General features: G+C 42.7%; 1 protein-coding gene across 3 annotated transcripts in view; it reads left to right on the forward strand.

Moving 5' to 3' along the window:
* dlc1 (DLC1 Rho GTPase activating protein) overlaps positions 1 to 18,703 on the forward strand; it is a 101,566-nt gene that overhangs the window by 77,202 nt on the left and 5,661 nt on the right. For all 3 annotated transcript variants that reach the window (XM_084715337.1, XM_084715335.1, XM_084715336.1), the window contains 8 exons: positions 3,027 to 3,098; positions 5,133 to 5,214; positions 7,369 to 7,432; positions 10,233 to 11,902; positions 13,560 to 13,739; positions 15,425 to 15,584; positions 16,644 to 16,851; positions 17,765 to 17,981. In XM_084715337.1, coding sequence (XP_084571463.1) covers positions 3,027 to 3,098; positions 5,133 to 5,214; positions 7,369 to 7,432; positions 10,233 to 11,902; positions 13,560 to 13,739; positions 15,425 to 15,584; positions 16,644 to 16,851; positions 17,765 to 17,981 — 2,653 coding nt within the window. The remainder of the gene's footprint in view (positions 1 to 3,026; positions 3,099 to 5,132; positions 5,215 to 7,368; positions 7,433 to 10,232; positions 11,903 to 13,559; positions 13,740 to 15,424; positions 15,585 to 16,643; positions 16,852 to 17,764; positions 17,982 to 18,703) is intronic.

The following is an 18,703-nucleotide window of genomic DNA, read 5'->3' on the forward strand; positions in this document are numbered from 1 at the left end:
ACTATAGTTGGTATTGAATCTTTGGGGGTGGCCTAACTCCTTTCACAGTTGTAATTCCTTGTTCTTCAGCCAACTTGGCTCATGTAGACCAGATATCATCGTCATTATCAAGATAGTTTTTTATCTGATAAACTTGGTGATTGAAGATATTGAAGTGCTAAGTGCTCGCTGTAAGACATATTTGTCCAGTGTGGCTCTTTAACCATGAGGACCTTCGGTAAGTACACACAATCACCGGAGCCAGTGTTTGTCTTGGCTGCCTCTCCGCCTATTATCTGGCCAGGAACAAACGAAGGCAGGGCCTTACAGCCGGGTGGTCGGTGGCCACTGCAGCGCCGCTTGGCTCTCTTCCTGTGAGGGAAGCAGGAAGAGGAAGTGAGGTAGTTCCCTGGCGAGGCTAAGGAATTGGGGTGGACAGTGAGGGAAGAGAAAAACTAAAATACACCCATGGATCTCGACAGAAATGTAAAGGATTGGGTGGGGTGTTACACAATGACATTTTTATGACCAGAGATATTCTTATAGACCTCTTTTATGGCTTTGTTGATCGAGATTTTTTTTAAAGTTCTAGATTCATAAGAACCTATGTGTGCATGGCTCTATTGTTAGGTTGTTTGTGCCAGATGCCCCATGCCCCTGTCCACTTCCTGCGGCCAAACAAAAGATAGAAAAATATTCTTGCTTCACCCTATGAATGAATGGAGACACAATGTGCTGTACTGACAAATATTATTCAGTTGTACCCATCTGCCTCGTGAATGCTGTCATTATTTTGTTTCCTAGGCACAGCAAGCCCACATTATATCACTGTAAAGTAGATTTGACACACATTCTAGTCCAGTGGGGTGTGTCACTGGATAGCTCCCCTCCAAAGGCACTTAATGGATCCCATAGCCTTCTTTTTTGGGGTTTGGGGGTGGAAAGCTAACCATGTGTTTGTATGTCTAATTTGCATCTCAATAGCTTTACTGTCTTTTGAGTGGTTTGTCTTTAAACATGAGGTTGGTCTTTGCAAACACACAAGCTTGCATGTGCACACACTGACACACACATAGATACACAAGCAAACACAAGAATCTCTAACCCTACGCAGTGCTTGCTCTCAAGAATGTTGGTATAATTATTCTCTGGTTTCTACGTTCCTCTTGGTTCACTACGCTCCAAAAATACTATGCTCAACACACCCTCCGGAGCACATCGTTTCTGAGGCATTCCATCTCACATCTGTAGGGAAAAACAGAGCTCATAATAGAGTTTAAACATCGTTGTTAATGCGTTATTTGACACTTGGGTGCATGCTGGTGTCACAGCGGTTTGCTTTAGGAGGGCTGGCCCCTGCAGTGGCAGAGGGGAGACCCTGTCTTGGTCGTGTCACACCTTGTTGTTAGTGGGTTTGTCTGCCGTCTTGGCTTGTTGTTGGTATGTAAATGCTCGTATATGGTTGAGCCCAGACCCTTTGGAGCAGCAGTCTTCTTCTGACCTCAGTGTCTGTCTGACAGTACTTTATGGTTACCTTTCTTTTGTCCTTGTCGAGTCAATTCCCAGCTGTTAATGTCTCACTTGTTTAACATTATTTATTGCACATTTATTTCTTTATTAACTCCATAAGTCTCCACTAAAGTACTGAAAAGTCTTTAGTCTCTTTTCAGGCGCAGTCTGTTCTCCTTTTATGCTCCTGCTCTTGAGCTTCTGTTAAAAACAGAACAGTTACTTGGTGTAATGTAGCCTTGAAATGAGGTGGAACTGCCAGACTGGTGTTTCAAAGATAAAATAAACTACTCTGAATCTCTTCACTGGTGGTTACTATTAGCTCAGTCACGCTCAGCCAAACATAGCACCCCTATTAAAAGCATAAAGGGCATTACTACGTCTTAATGCAAGGATTGTAGAATTTGAAATATAAACTTTTAATCCTCCTGCCTGAATTTTAGACTTGATGCACAGGTTTTGCATTGGTAACAGGATTGGAAAGTATTTCAGTTGAATGTTTCCCATCTGCTGTGTATGTTGTCACTTTCATCCATGGTTTACCAATGACTTTTCCTGCCTTTGTTCTACAGGTTTTTCTTTACAAGTCTTTCTCAAGGTTGTGCTACGTTTGTACTTGCTGTCACTCCACTAAAGAGGACATTGTAAACTTAGCTCCTCAAGGCCTGGAGACATGTCTCTGTCTGTCTTCTTCCTACAAATTGCTCACTGTGGGGGTGATGGAGCAGTCGAGGAGGCTGGGGTGTTTGTAGCCATTTGGCACGTCAACTAAGGGACTTTCGCAGATAATTGGGAGACGTCACCACGGCTCCTCTGACACAGTGGACCTCAACATCCAGTCAGTAGTTAGCATATCAAGCCCAAATGTCACACCTTGTGTTTAAATGGTCTTATGGACGGGTTTCTCTGGCAGTGTTGGAGAAGCATTGAACATATTCAACTGTAGCACTGGCATTAATGAACATTTGAGAAACATATCTGATATGTATGTAAAACATTCTCTTTTACATGAATATATATATATTGTTTTACAATATTAAAAATGTTATAAAATGTCATATTTATATCTAGGGGCACAGTCATCAAACTGGAAAAGGCTCCATGCTGGCGTTTTCTGTCTGAGATATCTCTGTGAACTATGAAAACTACTGCCTTACCTGGATAAGGAGCTTAAGTGGTGCACACTTTGGGTGTGAGGGCCGTTCATGCAGTGTGAGCGTGAGATAGCTAACAAGGTCAAGGGGTTTGCATCTGATCAGCTGCTGGTATGTTAAAGTGCTCAAAGTCAGAGTTTTTTGTCTGGCTGTGATAATTTAACAGAATTTCCCTTTTTCAAATTCTGTTTCATTTACACTTGACCACAAAGACCGTGTGCTTGTTGTATTCTCAAGGATGTTTTTAGTAAATCACCCATGTTATCACAGGCTATTTGGAGTGATTCTCTATGTGTGCTTAGATTACATTTTCTGTTTAGGTGGTTTAAGTGTCCCCCCACAACACCTAACGTGCCTTTGTATTCTTCCACTTTATCTCTGCAGAGATTGAAGCCAAAGAGGCCTGTACCTGGCTCCGAGCAGCAGGGTTCCCGCAGTATGCCCAGCTTTACGAAGGTAAGGACACCTGTGAGACACCGCCCATACTCCCACCCCAAGTGGCAATAATGGAGATAGGAAGGACAAAAAGACTGTATTGTCATTGCTGTTGACAGGGTGTCCTGGGGTCAAATTATTACATTTTACGCTTTAAAATGTCATAGGATTTTGACAGGTCTGACAGGTTGACAAGTTGCAGTTTTCAGTCTCACTTTTAAATGTGGAATGTATATTGATCATGCTGTAACAACTATAAAATTGAACCCAGAACCAATAATCACTAGTGCAACCTGTGCAGCCCGGTCAGAACAGCATTTGGATCTACACCCACACTAAAGCAGAGGTGCTCTGGACGTTACAGCAGCTAAACATCAGTCATATACAATCATGTCTTAAACTGTGTTTCTAATGGTCTTAAAAGGTCTTCTGCCTTAAACTTGCAGAAACCCTGCATAAGAAAACCTCAGGTATTGTGGGAATCATGGCAAAATCAGATGGATTTTCCAATTTACATTTGTACTTCACTTATTTGAACATCTGCAGACTAAAAAAAAGCTAAACTAAAAATTAGTCTAGCTGATCTATGAATGTTAGTGAGCTAATGAAACACTTTTTCTTGGATTTGGATTAAACTGAGCTCAAACATTATCATAAATCATGTAAATAAAATAGTAGAAGTCATTCTACCAAACTGTGAGCATGCACCCACTCATGATGTTTAACTCATATAGAAGACCAATGTATAAATTGTAAAGCACACAAAACACCAACATGCCCTTTTGCATGCGTACACACCACACACAGCATAACATTACTGAGGCGTGTGCTTCTTCTCAGTAGCAGTACTTTGCTGTGCTTTTGCAATTAAATCCACACAAACCAAACTGCTATATTCCAAACATTAACCATATAGTAACTTATATAATCATTCATTGAGGACCAAAGGTCTTTCTAACCTTGTTAATATAAACACAAAACATGTTTTCTGGACCCTCCAAAGTTATTCATACAATGACAAATGGTTGAGAAAGACTGCTTTGCCTGACTCTTGAGTTTTAAATACACACTCCCAAAAATACATCAAACATTCTTTAAGCTCCATGTAGTTACTCCAGCTATACTATGGCATGCCGTGGGTCCTCCAGTTGGCCTTATGTAACTACAGGACGATGACAGCAGGACCAAGCTACCGTTGTCAACAGGTCATTGCTTGTTGCCACTTAACCGTGAAAAGGTTTCCTATTTGAATGGAAAGCTCATTGTGTTGCTGCACAGGTGATGAGGCTGTTTTTATACATACATGAACAGAAACACAAAATCAATCAGTGTGCAGGTTTAACATCCTCACTGGTTTGTCACTCACAGCCGCCTCCACACGAGTAGGAATTTGTGCCGATGCATGACACATTTTTCCTTCCCTTGTGTCTGTTGGACAATCTCTATTGTCTGTGCTGTCAAGACTATTGCCCCACTAAAGATAAGCAGGGTGATAGGCCTGTCGTAGTACAGTGGGCTAAAGGTGCCTTGAATAGCATTTTCTTATCATCAGAGCCCCCTAGGGGTTAAGAGGCAAGATTCCCATTTTGGGTTGGGTCAACACATTCCAGATCTTCAAATCTACCCATCCATCCCCATACCAGACTACATATTCTGTATGATTTAAGGCACACTTTATCTGCGACTCGGTCGATAAGTGATCCTGTTAATGAGGTAGAAAGAACGAGAAGGAGAAAAGGAAGTGGGACCTCTGAGCAGCAGTGGAGTACCTATTGTCATTCTTCAATCAATCCCCTGTTTTCTCCCTCTGTGCTCCACATCCCCCCTGCCTGCCAGCTCTGAAAGCTGCAGCTGTGTTTGTTTGGTCGGCTAAGACGCTGCTTCCTCTTTTAGCTTTTCATCGGGGCTGTATGGGGGGGAGAAGGTGGGACGGAAGGCCCTGGTGGGTGTTTCAGTGGGTGGGTGGGTGTTTTTTAAGGCTAGGGGTTGTATCTTTAGTTTTGATCCGATCTGCAGCACCAAGATACCCACACTAATCTGACTTTCTGTTTTTAGATGCCCAGTTTCCCATTGACATCTCCTCAGTCACCAGAGACCATGACTTCCTTGATCGGGACGCTATTGAAGCTCTCTGCAGGTGAGATTACAAGTCTTACCAAACATTTTCTGCTTTCTTTCTTTTGAAGTTATGCATCATTATTCTCATTCTTCTGTTCTGTACTATCTCTTGTCCCCCGTCCTCAAATGAAACCATGAGGGCATGACTTCAAACGAAGATATGCTTTGGAAAGTTGCCGATGAGATGAAAGAATGACACGATAAGCACCTTGGAGCCATGCACTATACCTTTCCCTTCTCTCCATTTAGTTTACTATGCCCATACCAACTCCCCTCATTATTTTCTTCTTCCTCTGGGGCTGATCGTGTTTACCTCAGTCATTAGAGACTTTTGTATTGTCCTGGCAAGCACATACCTCACTGCAGCATTGCTACAGTCACGCAACGCTCTTTACATTCAGTTGCTCTTTTCATGTGGTAAGAGACATAGGATGCTCTGCCTCATTTGCTACCCACAACTGGGGGGAATTAATGGTCTTAAAGCTTCAATAAGTTTCAGAAATCTTAGCTTTAGGGCTGCAATTATTTTCATTTTCTGATTATTTTAATGTTTTGATCAATTAATCATTTAGTCTGAGAGGTTTTCAAGGGGGACTCTATAACTTATTACATTACCTATTACCTATAGGTTTTTCATTTACAATCACAAACATCAAGACTCTAAAAAATAGCAATTTCTTACATTTAAGAAGCTGGAACCAGCAATTTTCTGAAATTCTTGCTTGGAAAAATGACTGAAACCTTTTATCAATTACCAAAGTTGCTGCTGATTAAATTTCTTTTGATCGACTCATCGTTGTTTGTGTATATAAAAAAGGGCTAGGGGCCATTAAGTATCATTGGAGAGGATTTGGTTTGCATGCTAGTTCTTGTCCCCACCATATTAATTAACATATGAGGAGGAGGTTAATGGCTCTTTAATGGAGTCGACTCCTTCATCGAATTCTGACTCTAAGTAATAAACCACAGCAGGTGTCCGTCCATACATCTGGAAGCTATCATCTCAATGTCTCCTCTCCTGGCAGCCTTTCACCCCCCTCCCCTCCCTACAGCCGCCCCAACTATCCCTCAGTTCCCATCCCTTCATCTCTCCATTGTTACATGATCTGCTCTAAGAGCTCTCCAGAGGGTGGACCCCACCACCACCACCACCCTCGCTCCCCTTCTCCAGGTGGCTGGGGGGATAAGCTTTCTGCCCCCCCCCCCTCCCCAAGTTGTCGTCGCCACTCCAGCAGATTTCATTCTCCTCGCTCTCTCCTTTTCTGTCTCCTGCTCTCATTCTCTTCCCGCTCATATGGGGATTATCCTTCAGCAGCTCATTAGCCAGCCTGGGTGCACTCAGAGTTCCTCCTCTGTCTGTCTCCTCTTCTTCATCTGTTTGTCATCCTGTTTCATCCTTTCTTCCATCATACATCCTGTAAACCCATTTTTACATCAAAATTAGCATATATATACAGTTTTTTTTAAACATGCCATTGTTAGTAGATGCCTTTTTGTTTTGGTTTTCTGATGTGCAGGAAAACTGAGTCTCAGCTCAAATCTGTGCAGGAGAGAAGAGAGAAAGATATTTTAAAAAGTACTTTTTTTTAGCTTCTAACTGAATCTCTGTGGCTTGAAGTTTAGTTTCTCTCCTGAATTGCTATTTGTACTCTCTGCTTTATTTTACTATTTCATGTTCGCTTTCAGCTGGATAGGAGTTGTTTTAAGTTACTGTTGATGAAAAGAAATAAAATGTTTATTCACCATGCAGATTCTCAACTAAAGACAAGAATTTTTAAGTTAAACGCACTCCTTCAAGCAGGTGCAAACTTGGTTGGCTGGCACACCGAGTCAAGTCATATAGCACATGTGATGAAAAAGGGGCAAAAGAGTCTCAGAAGTAACCGACAGAAGTGACAAACGTTTACTGCCTCCACCGAGAGAAAGTTCAAAAATTAGCACATCCACCCTGGTGTCATGTTTCCATCACTGCGGATCAGAGCTACAGCCAATAAACTGAATGATTGAATGTCAATTGTACCCTTTCCCATTGAAAACAAAATCCAGATGTTAGTGGGTGTTAGCAGCGTTTTTTTGTACATTGTAAAAGTGGGCTTAGTGATGAGAGATTTGTGTTTTAGGGAATATCGGGAGAATAGAATGTAACCAATTTTGCATGTGTGTTTGTTCACAGGAGACTGAACACCCTCAACAAGTGTGCTCTAATGAGACTGGAGATATCACCACAAAGAAAGAGAGTAAGTACACAAGCACACACACATTAACTCCACTCCTGACTGCAAAAAGCCCCTTTGCACGTCTCCTGCAACCACAATTGCGTTTGCTCGCCTCAACCATCAGTTCAGTGGTGGCCACAGGGCGCGCAGAGCTGTGTTTTCTCTCATCTTGTTTAATGAGAAGGCACCTGTTGGGTTTATTTCTATATCAAGTGGGCTGTGAGGACCCTAAGGGGAAGGAGGATAGCCTTAATGTCTAAATGAAGGGGTTGCATTCAGCAGGACTGCCCCCTACTCAAGGCGTGTTCCCCTCCTTTTTCTCAAATACTTCCTCATACTTCTGGCTCTCCAAAAAAAGTATGCTGTTTTTGTGGCATTCTTAGATTTTAAGAGAAATGTAACTCACTCCAACACCACAGTCTTAGATTTCACTTTCAAGGAAACAGACCTCGTGGAAAGTATTTTTCCACTTCCAAGAAAGGAAGGATAATTCTGTGAATATCCCAGTTTCAGACCCGGTGTGTTTCATGTAACTACAAAGTTCAGACTAACATTCTTGTTGACAAAAATGCTTCTTTTCTCACAAATTAACCTTAATTCCATAATGGCCTTAAGTGCTACATAGTAACATCCTTGTTCTGTGTGGTGGTATTCATTAGGTTGACCCTTTCTGTGGCACCTTTCATTTCAGGAGTCAACAGAGAAGAGAAGAGTCAAAGAGGTTATTTGCCATCGTTGTTGGACGACAACCCCCCTTTAGACAGCTTAGGAATGCATTGATCTCCTCGTGTCTTAACATTCCCTCTCATTTAAATCTCCACCTACCAGTTTCTCCTTCTTTCTGGTTTGTTCTATCTGTTTAATTGTAATTTATAAATAGTTTTCATTCTGCAGACTCCTTGTGATGTTCAGAGCAGAGTCACTGTTGCAGCGCATGCTTTGGTGGCTTGATGGTTTGACGATAAGATATGAATGTTGATAAATGGTCTGTGAACACTGTCGTTATCTTACAGTCCAATCAACTTAACTTGAGAAAAACTCCACGATGGAATTTAAAAATGTCACGAAAATCTCTATTGTCCTTTTCAAATCACTGACTTAAATAAAAGCCATGTACGTTGCGGGGATAGCTCACACTCTTTGTTCATTTCTGTTTGACATTACATCATGTTTCCACTGCAGAACATATGATTAATGATGCCTGTATGTGGAGCCCATGCGAGCAGTGAAACAGGAACACTGGCACTCAACTAGTGGAACATGGATTATTGGATTTGATCTTTTTTCTACTGGAACTTTTTATTCAAAATGCTAATTTCCTGGCAACTTTGTGAAGGTTGCTCTAATTGTCGCTTAAAAAAATCTCAAATCAACTGCTGTCTAAACTTCAAACAAGGCTAAACAACACATCAGTTGTATCATATGGTAATTTAAGAGCTGAGAGATGGGACACACAAAATAGAAACAACGTTAGACAATTATATTGTTGCTTTCTACACTTTTTATTTTGACAGATACAAGAAAGTGTTTGTGTTTTGGTGAGTTCAGATTATAGATACAGCTTTAGAAAAATAAAGAGAGGGAGGTTTTAAATTGTGGCATGTGGTTTGGTTTTTTGAGCTTTGGTCCCCCACTTTGATTAGAAATTGTAAAGAATTCTCCTTTGAAATCTTCTAGTTTAGCATGTGTGCGTGTTTGTGTGTGTTAGTGTTTGAAATAGGGCTGATATCTCTGTCAGAGGTAAAGAATATAGATTGTGACAGTAGCAGTGTATCTAAGAGTGACTGTCTCTGTACAGACAGAGAGGGACAAAGACTGTAGGGGGGGAATGACCCCAGTCTGGCCGGCTGCACTGGGAGCTATGGGGGTCATAATGGAATTTCCTGCACTCCTTCCAGGCCCTGAGATAGATTAACCAAACTGGGGGAGGTGTGTGCATTTTGTAAAGGTGCATAATGCTATATGTGACTCAGTAAATTGCTGACTGTAAATATCTTTGTTTCATCTTGAGTCATAAGCTTCTGCACAAGACCTCAGTTTAAGATAACGTTAGGTAAAACAGATGTCTTGTCAGGTGATATCGGCATGTGAAACATCTTCTTGGAGAAATCCTCATTCAGTGTTCTTATGTAAAGGTTCTTGTGATATGAAACATTTGACAGCCATTGTATATCAGTATATTTCATGTGCTTACTTATATACGTTATTAATTAGTTATCTTTAGTATGTTAAGGAATTTTTTTCTGTGAGTGGTGCCACTGGAAACTTTCAAGACATGTAGCTACATACTCAAAATGTTTGATTTCACATATTTATCATGCTTGAATTGGTGGACAGAGTCGATTTTCTTTGAAAAACGTACAAAAAATAACAATGAATAAGTTGAACATTCATTTGACATGCTAAGTATTAGTTTTTACACCGCAAGGAAGTTTAAGCATCCAGTAGCTTACTGAGTACAGACAATACAAACCAGTGCAAACCAAACAGATGAAGTAGTTACAACAAAGGCAATAAGAAGACGATGATAAGTAGCAACAATCAGATAATATGACGTGGTACGCTAATGACAAGCAGACGAAAAGATAACCACTGTAACAACTTAATGAGAACTAGACATGAAGAAGGCAATGTGCAAGTGCAACAATTATAAAGTAAATTCCATAACTCCAGAAAGTTTCCTGGACCAAGGTGAGGAATGTTGGAGAAGAAATGGAAAACGTAGCAGTGCATAATGTCTAACTGTCCCTTCTCTCTTTTTTCCTCCTCTTTTTGCTCTTTCCTCCTCCCTCTCCCTTATCCCCTCCTTACCCCCATCCAGAGCGAAGACTCCGATGAGGACGAGCCTTGTGCCATCAGTGGCCGCTGGACCTTCCAGAGGGACAGCAAGCGCTGGTCCCGTATGGACGAGCTGGAGGTTTTTTCTTCACTGTCCACAGATGCTGCTCTGCCACAGTTCCAAAAGGATCAAGTATCCCAGAAAGGCAAACTCGCTCTGCGTGAGGGCAACAGTTCGGAGAGTGTGCTGACCGACCTTAGTGAACAGCCTGAAGTGGGCTCCATCCACAGCAGCGGGAGTGGAGGAAGAGGAGAAGAGAAGAACCACAGCGCCACCCTGACAAGCGAAGCTGTGCCTGCTGGTGCCACTCGTGCCAGCTCTGTAGCTAGCATGTGTTCGTCTTCAGGCACAGGCGGGTCAGGATGCGCCAATGAGGACTCCCTGTCTGATGGGATGCCTCCATCGCCCCTGGAGACGCTTGGACAGTTCACCTTTGATTTGAAAACGGGGATGGGAGGACTGGGAGGAAGTCTGGACAGAAGCGGAGGCAGTGGTAAAAGCACACGCTCGAGAGCAAAGAGTTTCCTCAAGAGGATGGAGAGTCTGCGGCTGCGCAGTGGCACCACCTCCAAAAGAAAGAAGAAGGGGAGCACCAGCGGTGGGAAGATAGAGATCAGCGGCCCCGTCATCAAGGAAGGTCTGGATGATGACAAGCTGCGGAGGCTCAACTGTGTGGACATCTCCAGCATTAACCTCAACCAGAATCTCAACCACCTCCGCAATCCCACTCAGACTATGACACTTAACAGGAACCGCTCTGTGTCCTACTCCACTCAGACCAGCAATGGCAGCACTGGGAGCACTGGGAGTAGCCAGTCCGAAGCCAGCAGTGGAAGTGCAGTGAGCACACCGAGCCCAGTGACTCGGGCTCGCAGCCACAGCACGGCAGCAGGCTCCAGTAAGAGAGGAGGGATGTACCTGGAGGGGTTTGATCCGTTCAGCATCCCCCAACAGGCTTCAGACCGACAGCCGACGCCCCCGCCCAAATCTGCCCCACCCATCCCCTGCCCAGCCAGCAACGGGATGACAGTCGACGAGCAGAACCGCAGAAACAACTTCAGCGTTCAAGACAACAGCAGACGAGCAGCAGAAGAAGAAGAAGAAGAGGAGGAAGAGGACGGCATGATCTTCTTCTACTTACCAGAGGGTCACAAGCCTGGAACTTTCCCCAAAGCCCTGCAGGACGGGAGTTCACGCAATAACAACGGGAATGATAACGGGAACTCAGTGATCCTAAGGGGGCGCCAGAGCAGACGCCAGCGCCGCGGCTCCTCAGGCTCTGTGGACAGCCGGCTGAGTTTTTATGACAACGTCCCCTACACCGAGAGGGAGGAGGAGGAAGAGGGGGATGAACGCAAACTGGAGCAAGTGCTTCAACACGTCAGCGGCCTGCAGCGCTTTGTTAATGCCTGGTCAGAGGCTGTGGCTGGAGAAGAGGAGGAGGAAGAAGAGGATGAAGAGGAGGAAGGAGACTCAGACTCAGCACTGGACTCTGCCTCGCCGTGCCCATCATCTCCCCTGCAGAACCGGCTGGAGGAGACAGAGAATGGGAGTGACCAAGACAGCACGGGAAACCCTCTGGGCGAAGGAGAAGACGGGATGAGAGAGAGGAGGGATTCTGGTGTTGGAGCATCTCTGACCAGAACCAGCAGGTCAGTAAGAAACATTTAAATGATCTAAATGTCGTCTTACTAATGCAGTATAATCATAAAGGGTTGGGTCGCCAAATTAAAAAAAAACAAAAAAAACTCTCACCTATGTTTCATGGTATCTAGCCGTTAGCTGTTAATTTTGGCATTATATTTTGATTTAGTTTTAGTCATAGTCTTTTTATTAAAATACCATTTAGTTTTAGTCATATTTTAGTCATCCAAATTATTTTAGTCTAGTTTTAGTTAATTAAATATCACATGATAAGATTGTAGCCTAAAACCACCACCACAACTATACCACGGCTATAGTGTGAAATGCATATGTGTAATATTAAGTTAACTCTGGGTTCAACTGTCCTGTACTTCTCTAATTAGTACAAGACAGCGGGTGTTTCCTTCAGCTTATTTTGTATTACAAGTGTAGCAAAAACACACCAGCTGGGGTTAGGCCGGCTATTTTTTGTGATGCTGTGTCAAAACGAATTTCTCGGCGCCCCTGTAGCTCAGTTGGTAGGATGTGCACACCATGTGTTGAGGCTATCAATCCTCTGCAGCGGTTGCTGGTTCGATTCCCGCCTGCGGCACATTTGATGCATGTCATCCTTTCTCTCTCTCCCCCTTTCCTGTTATATCTTCAGCTGTCCTATCTAAAAAAAAAAAGGCAAAAAAAAGTCTGCTTAATGTTACTTTGCATGAATTTCGGGGTCTGCAATTTTTGCTTCATGTTTGTTATGTTTTTACTGGTGATTGTCGCTCCACACAATTTACAGAGGGTCTTGTTTTCCTTAACATCAAATGTAAAATATACCCTCATGATTTTTTACAAGACGTATACTACTTGACTTGCTGGTTACATCAATACTGACCATCTGGGTGCGTCTGACCTCCTTACCACACAAGAAGATTGGTTCAGATTGGATCACCTATCCCGCCATAACACTTTCATCTCATTTGTATTTGTTTACAAGTGTTAAAAGATTTTGTCATATTTTTTGTCATCATAGATGAGTTTTTTTTATGTTGGTATCATCTCATTTTTGTTAGTGAAAAAATGTTACCGAAGAAAAATATGACAAAAACTATTAGTCAGTGAAAATAAACGCTGGTGCTGACAGAGAAAGAAAACTGTAATTCAACTTGCTGCTCCCAAACCTGCTTTTAGTCTTCTGTTAAACTCCTGCCAAACATTACCTTAGTGCATGAAAAAGCTCAAGGACAACAAAACAATAGAAAGACAAACACTGAGGTAGCAACAAAAAAGAAAGTGACAGCAGAGGATAAACAGGGGGACACGCTGAGACTTCTCTCCTTACGTAATGTTGTTGAATACACTGACAGGAATGCTGCTTGGTCTCCATGGGGACTGTTGCCTTTCCTTCAGGAATCCACGGGCAGAATTACATTTGGGGGGTGTGGGGTTTTTAAGTCTATTAGACAGCCTCTTGATTGATGTGTACATAAATCCCAGTAATCCTAAACTGATCACTTGGTACATAAAGCTACAGATACTGTGTGTGTGTGTCTGTGTTAAGTTAATGTGTACACAAAAGCATTACTCAAATCCCAAGACTGTAACTGCTGCTTTTTAATCAAAATTCTTCTTCTCACATCTCAATTTGTGCTCCCTCCCTTCTTCTGTTTCCCTGTTGTACTCCAGGCCGCAGAAACTCCGCTGGCCGAGCTTCCAGAACTCCCATCGGCCCAGCTTGGCCTCGGCCCAGCTCCAGATTAGCTGCCAGTCTGTGCTACAGATGAATCTGCTCCAGAAGCTCTCGCTGCTGCAGCTCACCGCTCTGCTGGAGAAACACACCCCAACAAACAAACATGGCTTCAGCTGGTGAGTGCGGTGGAGGAGTATATGTAGCTTGTTTTTATGTGAAATGCTTTCTGCATCTGGCTAATTGTTCCTCGTAAGCAGTGCCCCTGAATTTATCCATTCAGCCGTCCAACTTCTGCCCGTCTCCCAATCCCCTCCATCTGCAGGTTGTTGTATAGCCTGGTGACGGCTGTCCAGAGAGGTTGGGTTTCACATTCTTTTCCCAGGCCCGTAATTGCTGGGAAGGGGCGTACATTGTCTTTTTCTCAACAGGGCAATCATGGCGGTTCACACGCATGGTGTTACAAGAGCTGCAGGCTGGAAAGATAGGTCCTCAACAATTATCCCTCCAACACACTACCTTCTCCACCACTTCTAGACTTGTGTGCTGCTCATGATTATCCAAAGGCAACTAATATCCTCCTTGTCCTCCTTTACCAATTTTTGCCCGTCTTCTTTTTTCAGGGCTGTTAGCATTTAAGGAAACTGATGAAGAAAAATTTAAATCTTGGCTCTCACGCATATGTTTAATTAAAGTAGAACACGATCTTCAACATTGTAGTGTTGAGGGCAGAACATTGAGTGAGACCAAAGACTTGTGACTACAGACAGAAGTTGTTGAATCTGAGCCATATTAGTGCATTTTTAAATTAATTTATCTTATCAACAATTGGATTTTAAGAATCTTTTTCTATTTTGTAGCATCTGATGTGGAAAACAAATTAAAAGTGAGAAATCACATAATTTTCTTGTGTTTTTCCACTTCTGAGTCTCCTTTATCCGTGGCCTTCCTTGGACAGGAATAGAAAGCGTTATGACCCTGGCTTGTCTTATGACAGGCTGAAAGACAGAGGCCACTTGTTGGCCGCTGGAGGCCCACACATATTCAGAATTCCGGGCCAGGATCATAATATGCTCCTTTTCCATTTTTCCCAAACTGCGGTTCGGAGAAGCGCTCCGAGTCTTGTGAACGCCTGCTCGTACAAAGACACGCTTGTCCTGAGTCACGCACAGTGTCTCTCCGCTAAACACACTCACACCCATGCAGATAGACACACAGCCATAAATCTGTGGGCGCATTCTTGTGAAACGGTCGGAGTTGCATGTTTCAACTCCGGGGTTTGTGGTTATAGACTCACTTGCTCCCAAGTGCGTGCGCGCGCGCACACACACACACACACACACACACACACACACACACACACACACAGTAAAAAATAGTGAGACAGACGCTTGTGCGGATGTATAAAGCAGTCGGATCCTCCCCTTTGGACACCCCGGCATACACCCCCCACCACCACCCCCACCCAATACGCTGTTTATCCTCCCCTCTCATAAACCTGGAGACAGGCTTCTGCAGCCGCTTGGTTCCCTCCTTTCACACACATAAAACACACACACACACACACACACACACACACACACGCACACACACTTTGGTGACCAAGCTGATTTTTTACCAATTAGAAAACCAATTGAAACCATGGAATCCATTTTGTGAGTCAGAATTTTGAATAAGTTGGTGTTTTTTTTCTTTTTCTTCCTCTTATTGCAACCTGCGTTGTTGATGATTATAGTCCTACTAAGAATGAAGACTTGACATTGTTGATCTTTTACAAATAAAATGCAGAATTAATATCAAAATCCATGTCAGTATGTTTTAGATATTGATGAGTTTTCTTCTCTTTTGTGTGTGTGTGTTGCAGGGCTGTGCCAAAGTTTATGAAACGGATCAAGGTGCGCGACTACAAAGACAGGAATGTGTTCGGTGTGCCACTACAGGTCATCGTCCAGCGGACAGGCCAGCCCCTCCCTCAAGGGATTCAGCAGGCCATGCGCTATTTACGCAACCAGTGCCTCGACCAGGTAACATAAAGTACACAAACAAACACTTATATATGGATAAATGTGTACATAAGCCTGTGCATTTACTGTAATTGCAGTGTACATATAATCCCAACATTCTTGCCTGTGTGTAATTTAGTTCTCAGTGCTGCTTAAAGTTTCCACAGCAAAGAGAAAAACCTTCTTTAAGGTGCTGAAGTTACATAATATCGTAACTTTAGGACATCTGCAATCAGTCAAGTATTCATCCCTGATTTTTTTCTCTTGATGTTACATAAGATGGAGCAGTGAATCGGAAAAACCCTGATACCCACTTTCACTGTGTGTGTGTGTGTGTTCGTGTGTGTGTTCGTGTGTGTGTATACAGTTTCTGTCTGTCCCCCTTTTTTCTCCCCTCTGTTACACATTCTCTGAAGCGGGGAGGCCTGCAGAGAGTCAAAGTGTGCAGCTGTTAGGTCACCTGTGTCCGTCTGTTTAATCCAGAGACATTATGAAAGATTTATCTCAGAGTGTGTGTGTACATTCACAAAGGAGAGAAAGAGGGAGAAAATGGCTATTAATGGAGGACAAAGCAGAAAACAGAGTGATGGTGTTCTTCTGAAGCAGGACAAGGCGCCTCTGTTTGGAAGTGGCGAAAGCTCATGGAAAATATTCAGAGTGGACAAGCGAGCAGCCTTTTTCTTTTCCTCCCCAACATCACCATTTCATACGGCCATAAAAGGCCACTGATGAGGTCCTACACAACATTCAGTACAAGAATGCCCACTGGGTGTCACGCAGCTTTTTGTAAATACAGTCAACAGGGTCTGTTGTGATGTAACCATATTGACTATAAGCTCTGGATTTACAAGAATATTATTTTCTATGATAACAGCCTGCAGCTTTAAAAGACTTTTTTTTTCTACGTGCTTTAGGGACTTTAATCACTTTTGATACGCCTTAATGATAGGATCAAACATTGCAGTCATGGTAATGCTGAGACTAATAAGGGAATTACAGTTCAAAGCTGACTTATCAGCTTTCCATGTATTTACGCATGATGTAACCCTTTCTCTCTTTTTCCTTCACTCTTGTTACCAGGTGGGTCTTTTCAGGAAATCGGGAGTTAAATCTCGTATCCAAGCTCTCCGTCAGATGAACGAGGCGAGCGGCGCAGACGGGGGAGGAGTCAACTACGAGGGCCAGTCGGCGTATGACGTGGCAGACATGCTGAAGCAGTACTTCAGAGATTTGCCAGAACCGCTGCTCACCAGCAAACTCTCTGAGACCTTTCTCCAGATTTATCAGTGTAAGAGTACACACATGAATACTCAACAGAAATATAAATGCAACACCTTTGCTTTGCTCTCATTTATCACGATTTGAAATGAAAGATTTAAGATTTCTTTCATGCACACAAAAGGTTTACTTCTCTCAACTTTTGTTCATAAATTTGTTAAAGTCTATGTTAGTGAGCACTTCTCCTTTACCAAAAATGTGATATATGTATGTATGAGCGTAATAAATGTATTTTTTTCAAGTTAAAACTAAGATTTGTGAACAAAATGAAAGAAATAAACCTATTGTTTGCATAGAAATAGTTTTTTTTACTTCACCTCATAAAAAAAAAATGAAAACAAGTCTATATCAGTGAAAAACAAGTATTTCATTGATATTTTCATTGAGTCAATGTAAGCAAAACCTGTTGAGACATCTGCGCGCAATCACACATGCCTTTATTCCACATACACAGCCACACATCTGTAAGAGGATTGCATCAGGCAGTATTGTTTTAGAGCTGTAGATGCTTGCCTGACATGGAGCAAGAAATTGTGAAACCATAAAAAAGAAAACAAACAAGACAAGCGCAGGAAATACCCGCGGAGTGACGTGATATATGATACAGTGTTGGTTCATTCTTCTCTGAGCTCAAGTTCTGCTCATGTATGATTGTAATAGCTGCATTAGGAACTGTTTATACAAGGTGAAACAGAACCAGTCCTGTGAATGAAGTATGAAGCATGAAGCATGTAGTATACACACGCTTATATAACACACTTAGCTCAATGCAGATCCCACCATAGCTCATTCCTGGCAGCCAAAAGGAATCTATCCGGCAGACACAAAAAAAGATGACATAACACAGACTAACAGTGGTTATTAGTTGTCTTTTTCTGCCTGTGATATTAAATACAAGCCCTGGCATCCTCCCTTCTCTCCAGACATGCCTAAAGAGCTCCGTCTACAGGCGGTGCGCGCCGCTGTGCTGCTGCTGCCTGACGAGAACCGCGAAGCACTGCGGACGCTGCTGTGTCTGCTGAGCGACGTGACGGCCAGCGTGTCCGAGAACCAGATGACTCCCACCAACCTGGCGGTTTGTCTGGCCCCATCCCTCTTCCACCTCAACACTCTGCGGCGTAAGGAGAGCTCCTCGCCAAGGTGAGCGCCCGCCGTGAAATGATCGGCTTTATTTTGATCACAGTGACTGACACAGTTTTGTATTAGTGGCTTATGTAACATCAACGTGCTGTACATTCTGAAAACAGGAAAGGGTCGCTCTATAGGAACAAAAGAGCAGGATACTGTAGCTGGAGGAGGAGAAAAAGGAAGAGAGCAAAGCTTGAGACAGGAGGAAGGGAGAGAGACAGAGGAAATAGAAAGGTTACATAAACATATTTATCTACTGTAATTAGAAACACAGATTTGGCAGAAGAGGGTTCATCAGGTGCACACAGGTCATTCTTTCTTTCACTTCCTCTTCCCTCTGTCTGGATGATGGATGCAGGAGAACAGAGACCCTGCAAAGTCTGAAAATATCTTAAATTCACATTTACTAATAAAAGGTCTTAAGGCTGTCAGTTCTGGTTGGAGAGGTCCTAAATATTTATTTATTTAATGCTGCAAGCATAGTCTAAAATTTTCGGGCTGCAACTAATGACTGCTGTCATCATCAGTCCATCTGTTGATTGTCTTGTTTTGCTACAATCCAAAGGTATTCAATTTGCTGTCATAGATGAACAAAGAAACCAAAAAATATTCACATCTGAGACACTGAAATCAGAGAATTTAAATTTTTTTCTAAAAAATGACTCAAAATCATTGGTCGATTATCAAAATAACTGATAAAATTAATACATTTGGATAAATATTCTTTAACTCAA

Source organism: Lutjanus erythropterus, chromosome 3 (genome assembly GCF_056507025.1).
Source record: "Lutjanus erythropterus isolate fLutEry1 chromosome 3, fLutEry1.hap2, whole genome shotgun sequence".
In the NCBI taxonomy this organism is placed as follows: domain Eukaryota; kingdom Metazoa; phylum Chordata; class Actinopteri; order Lutjaniformes; family Lutjanidae; genus Lutjanus; species Lutjanus erythropterus.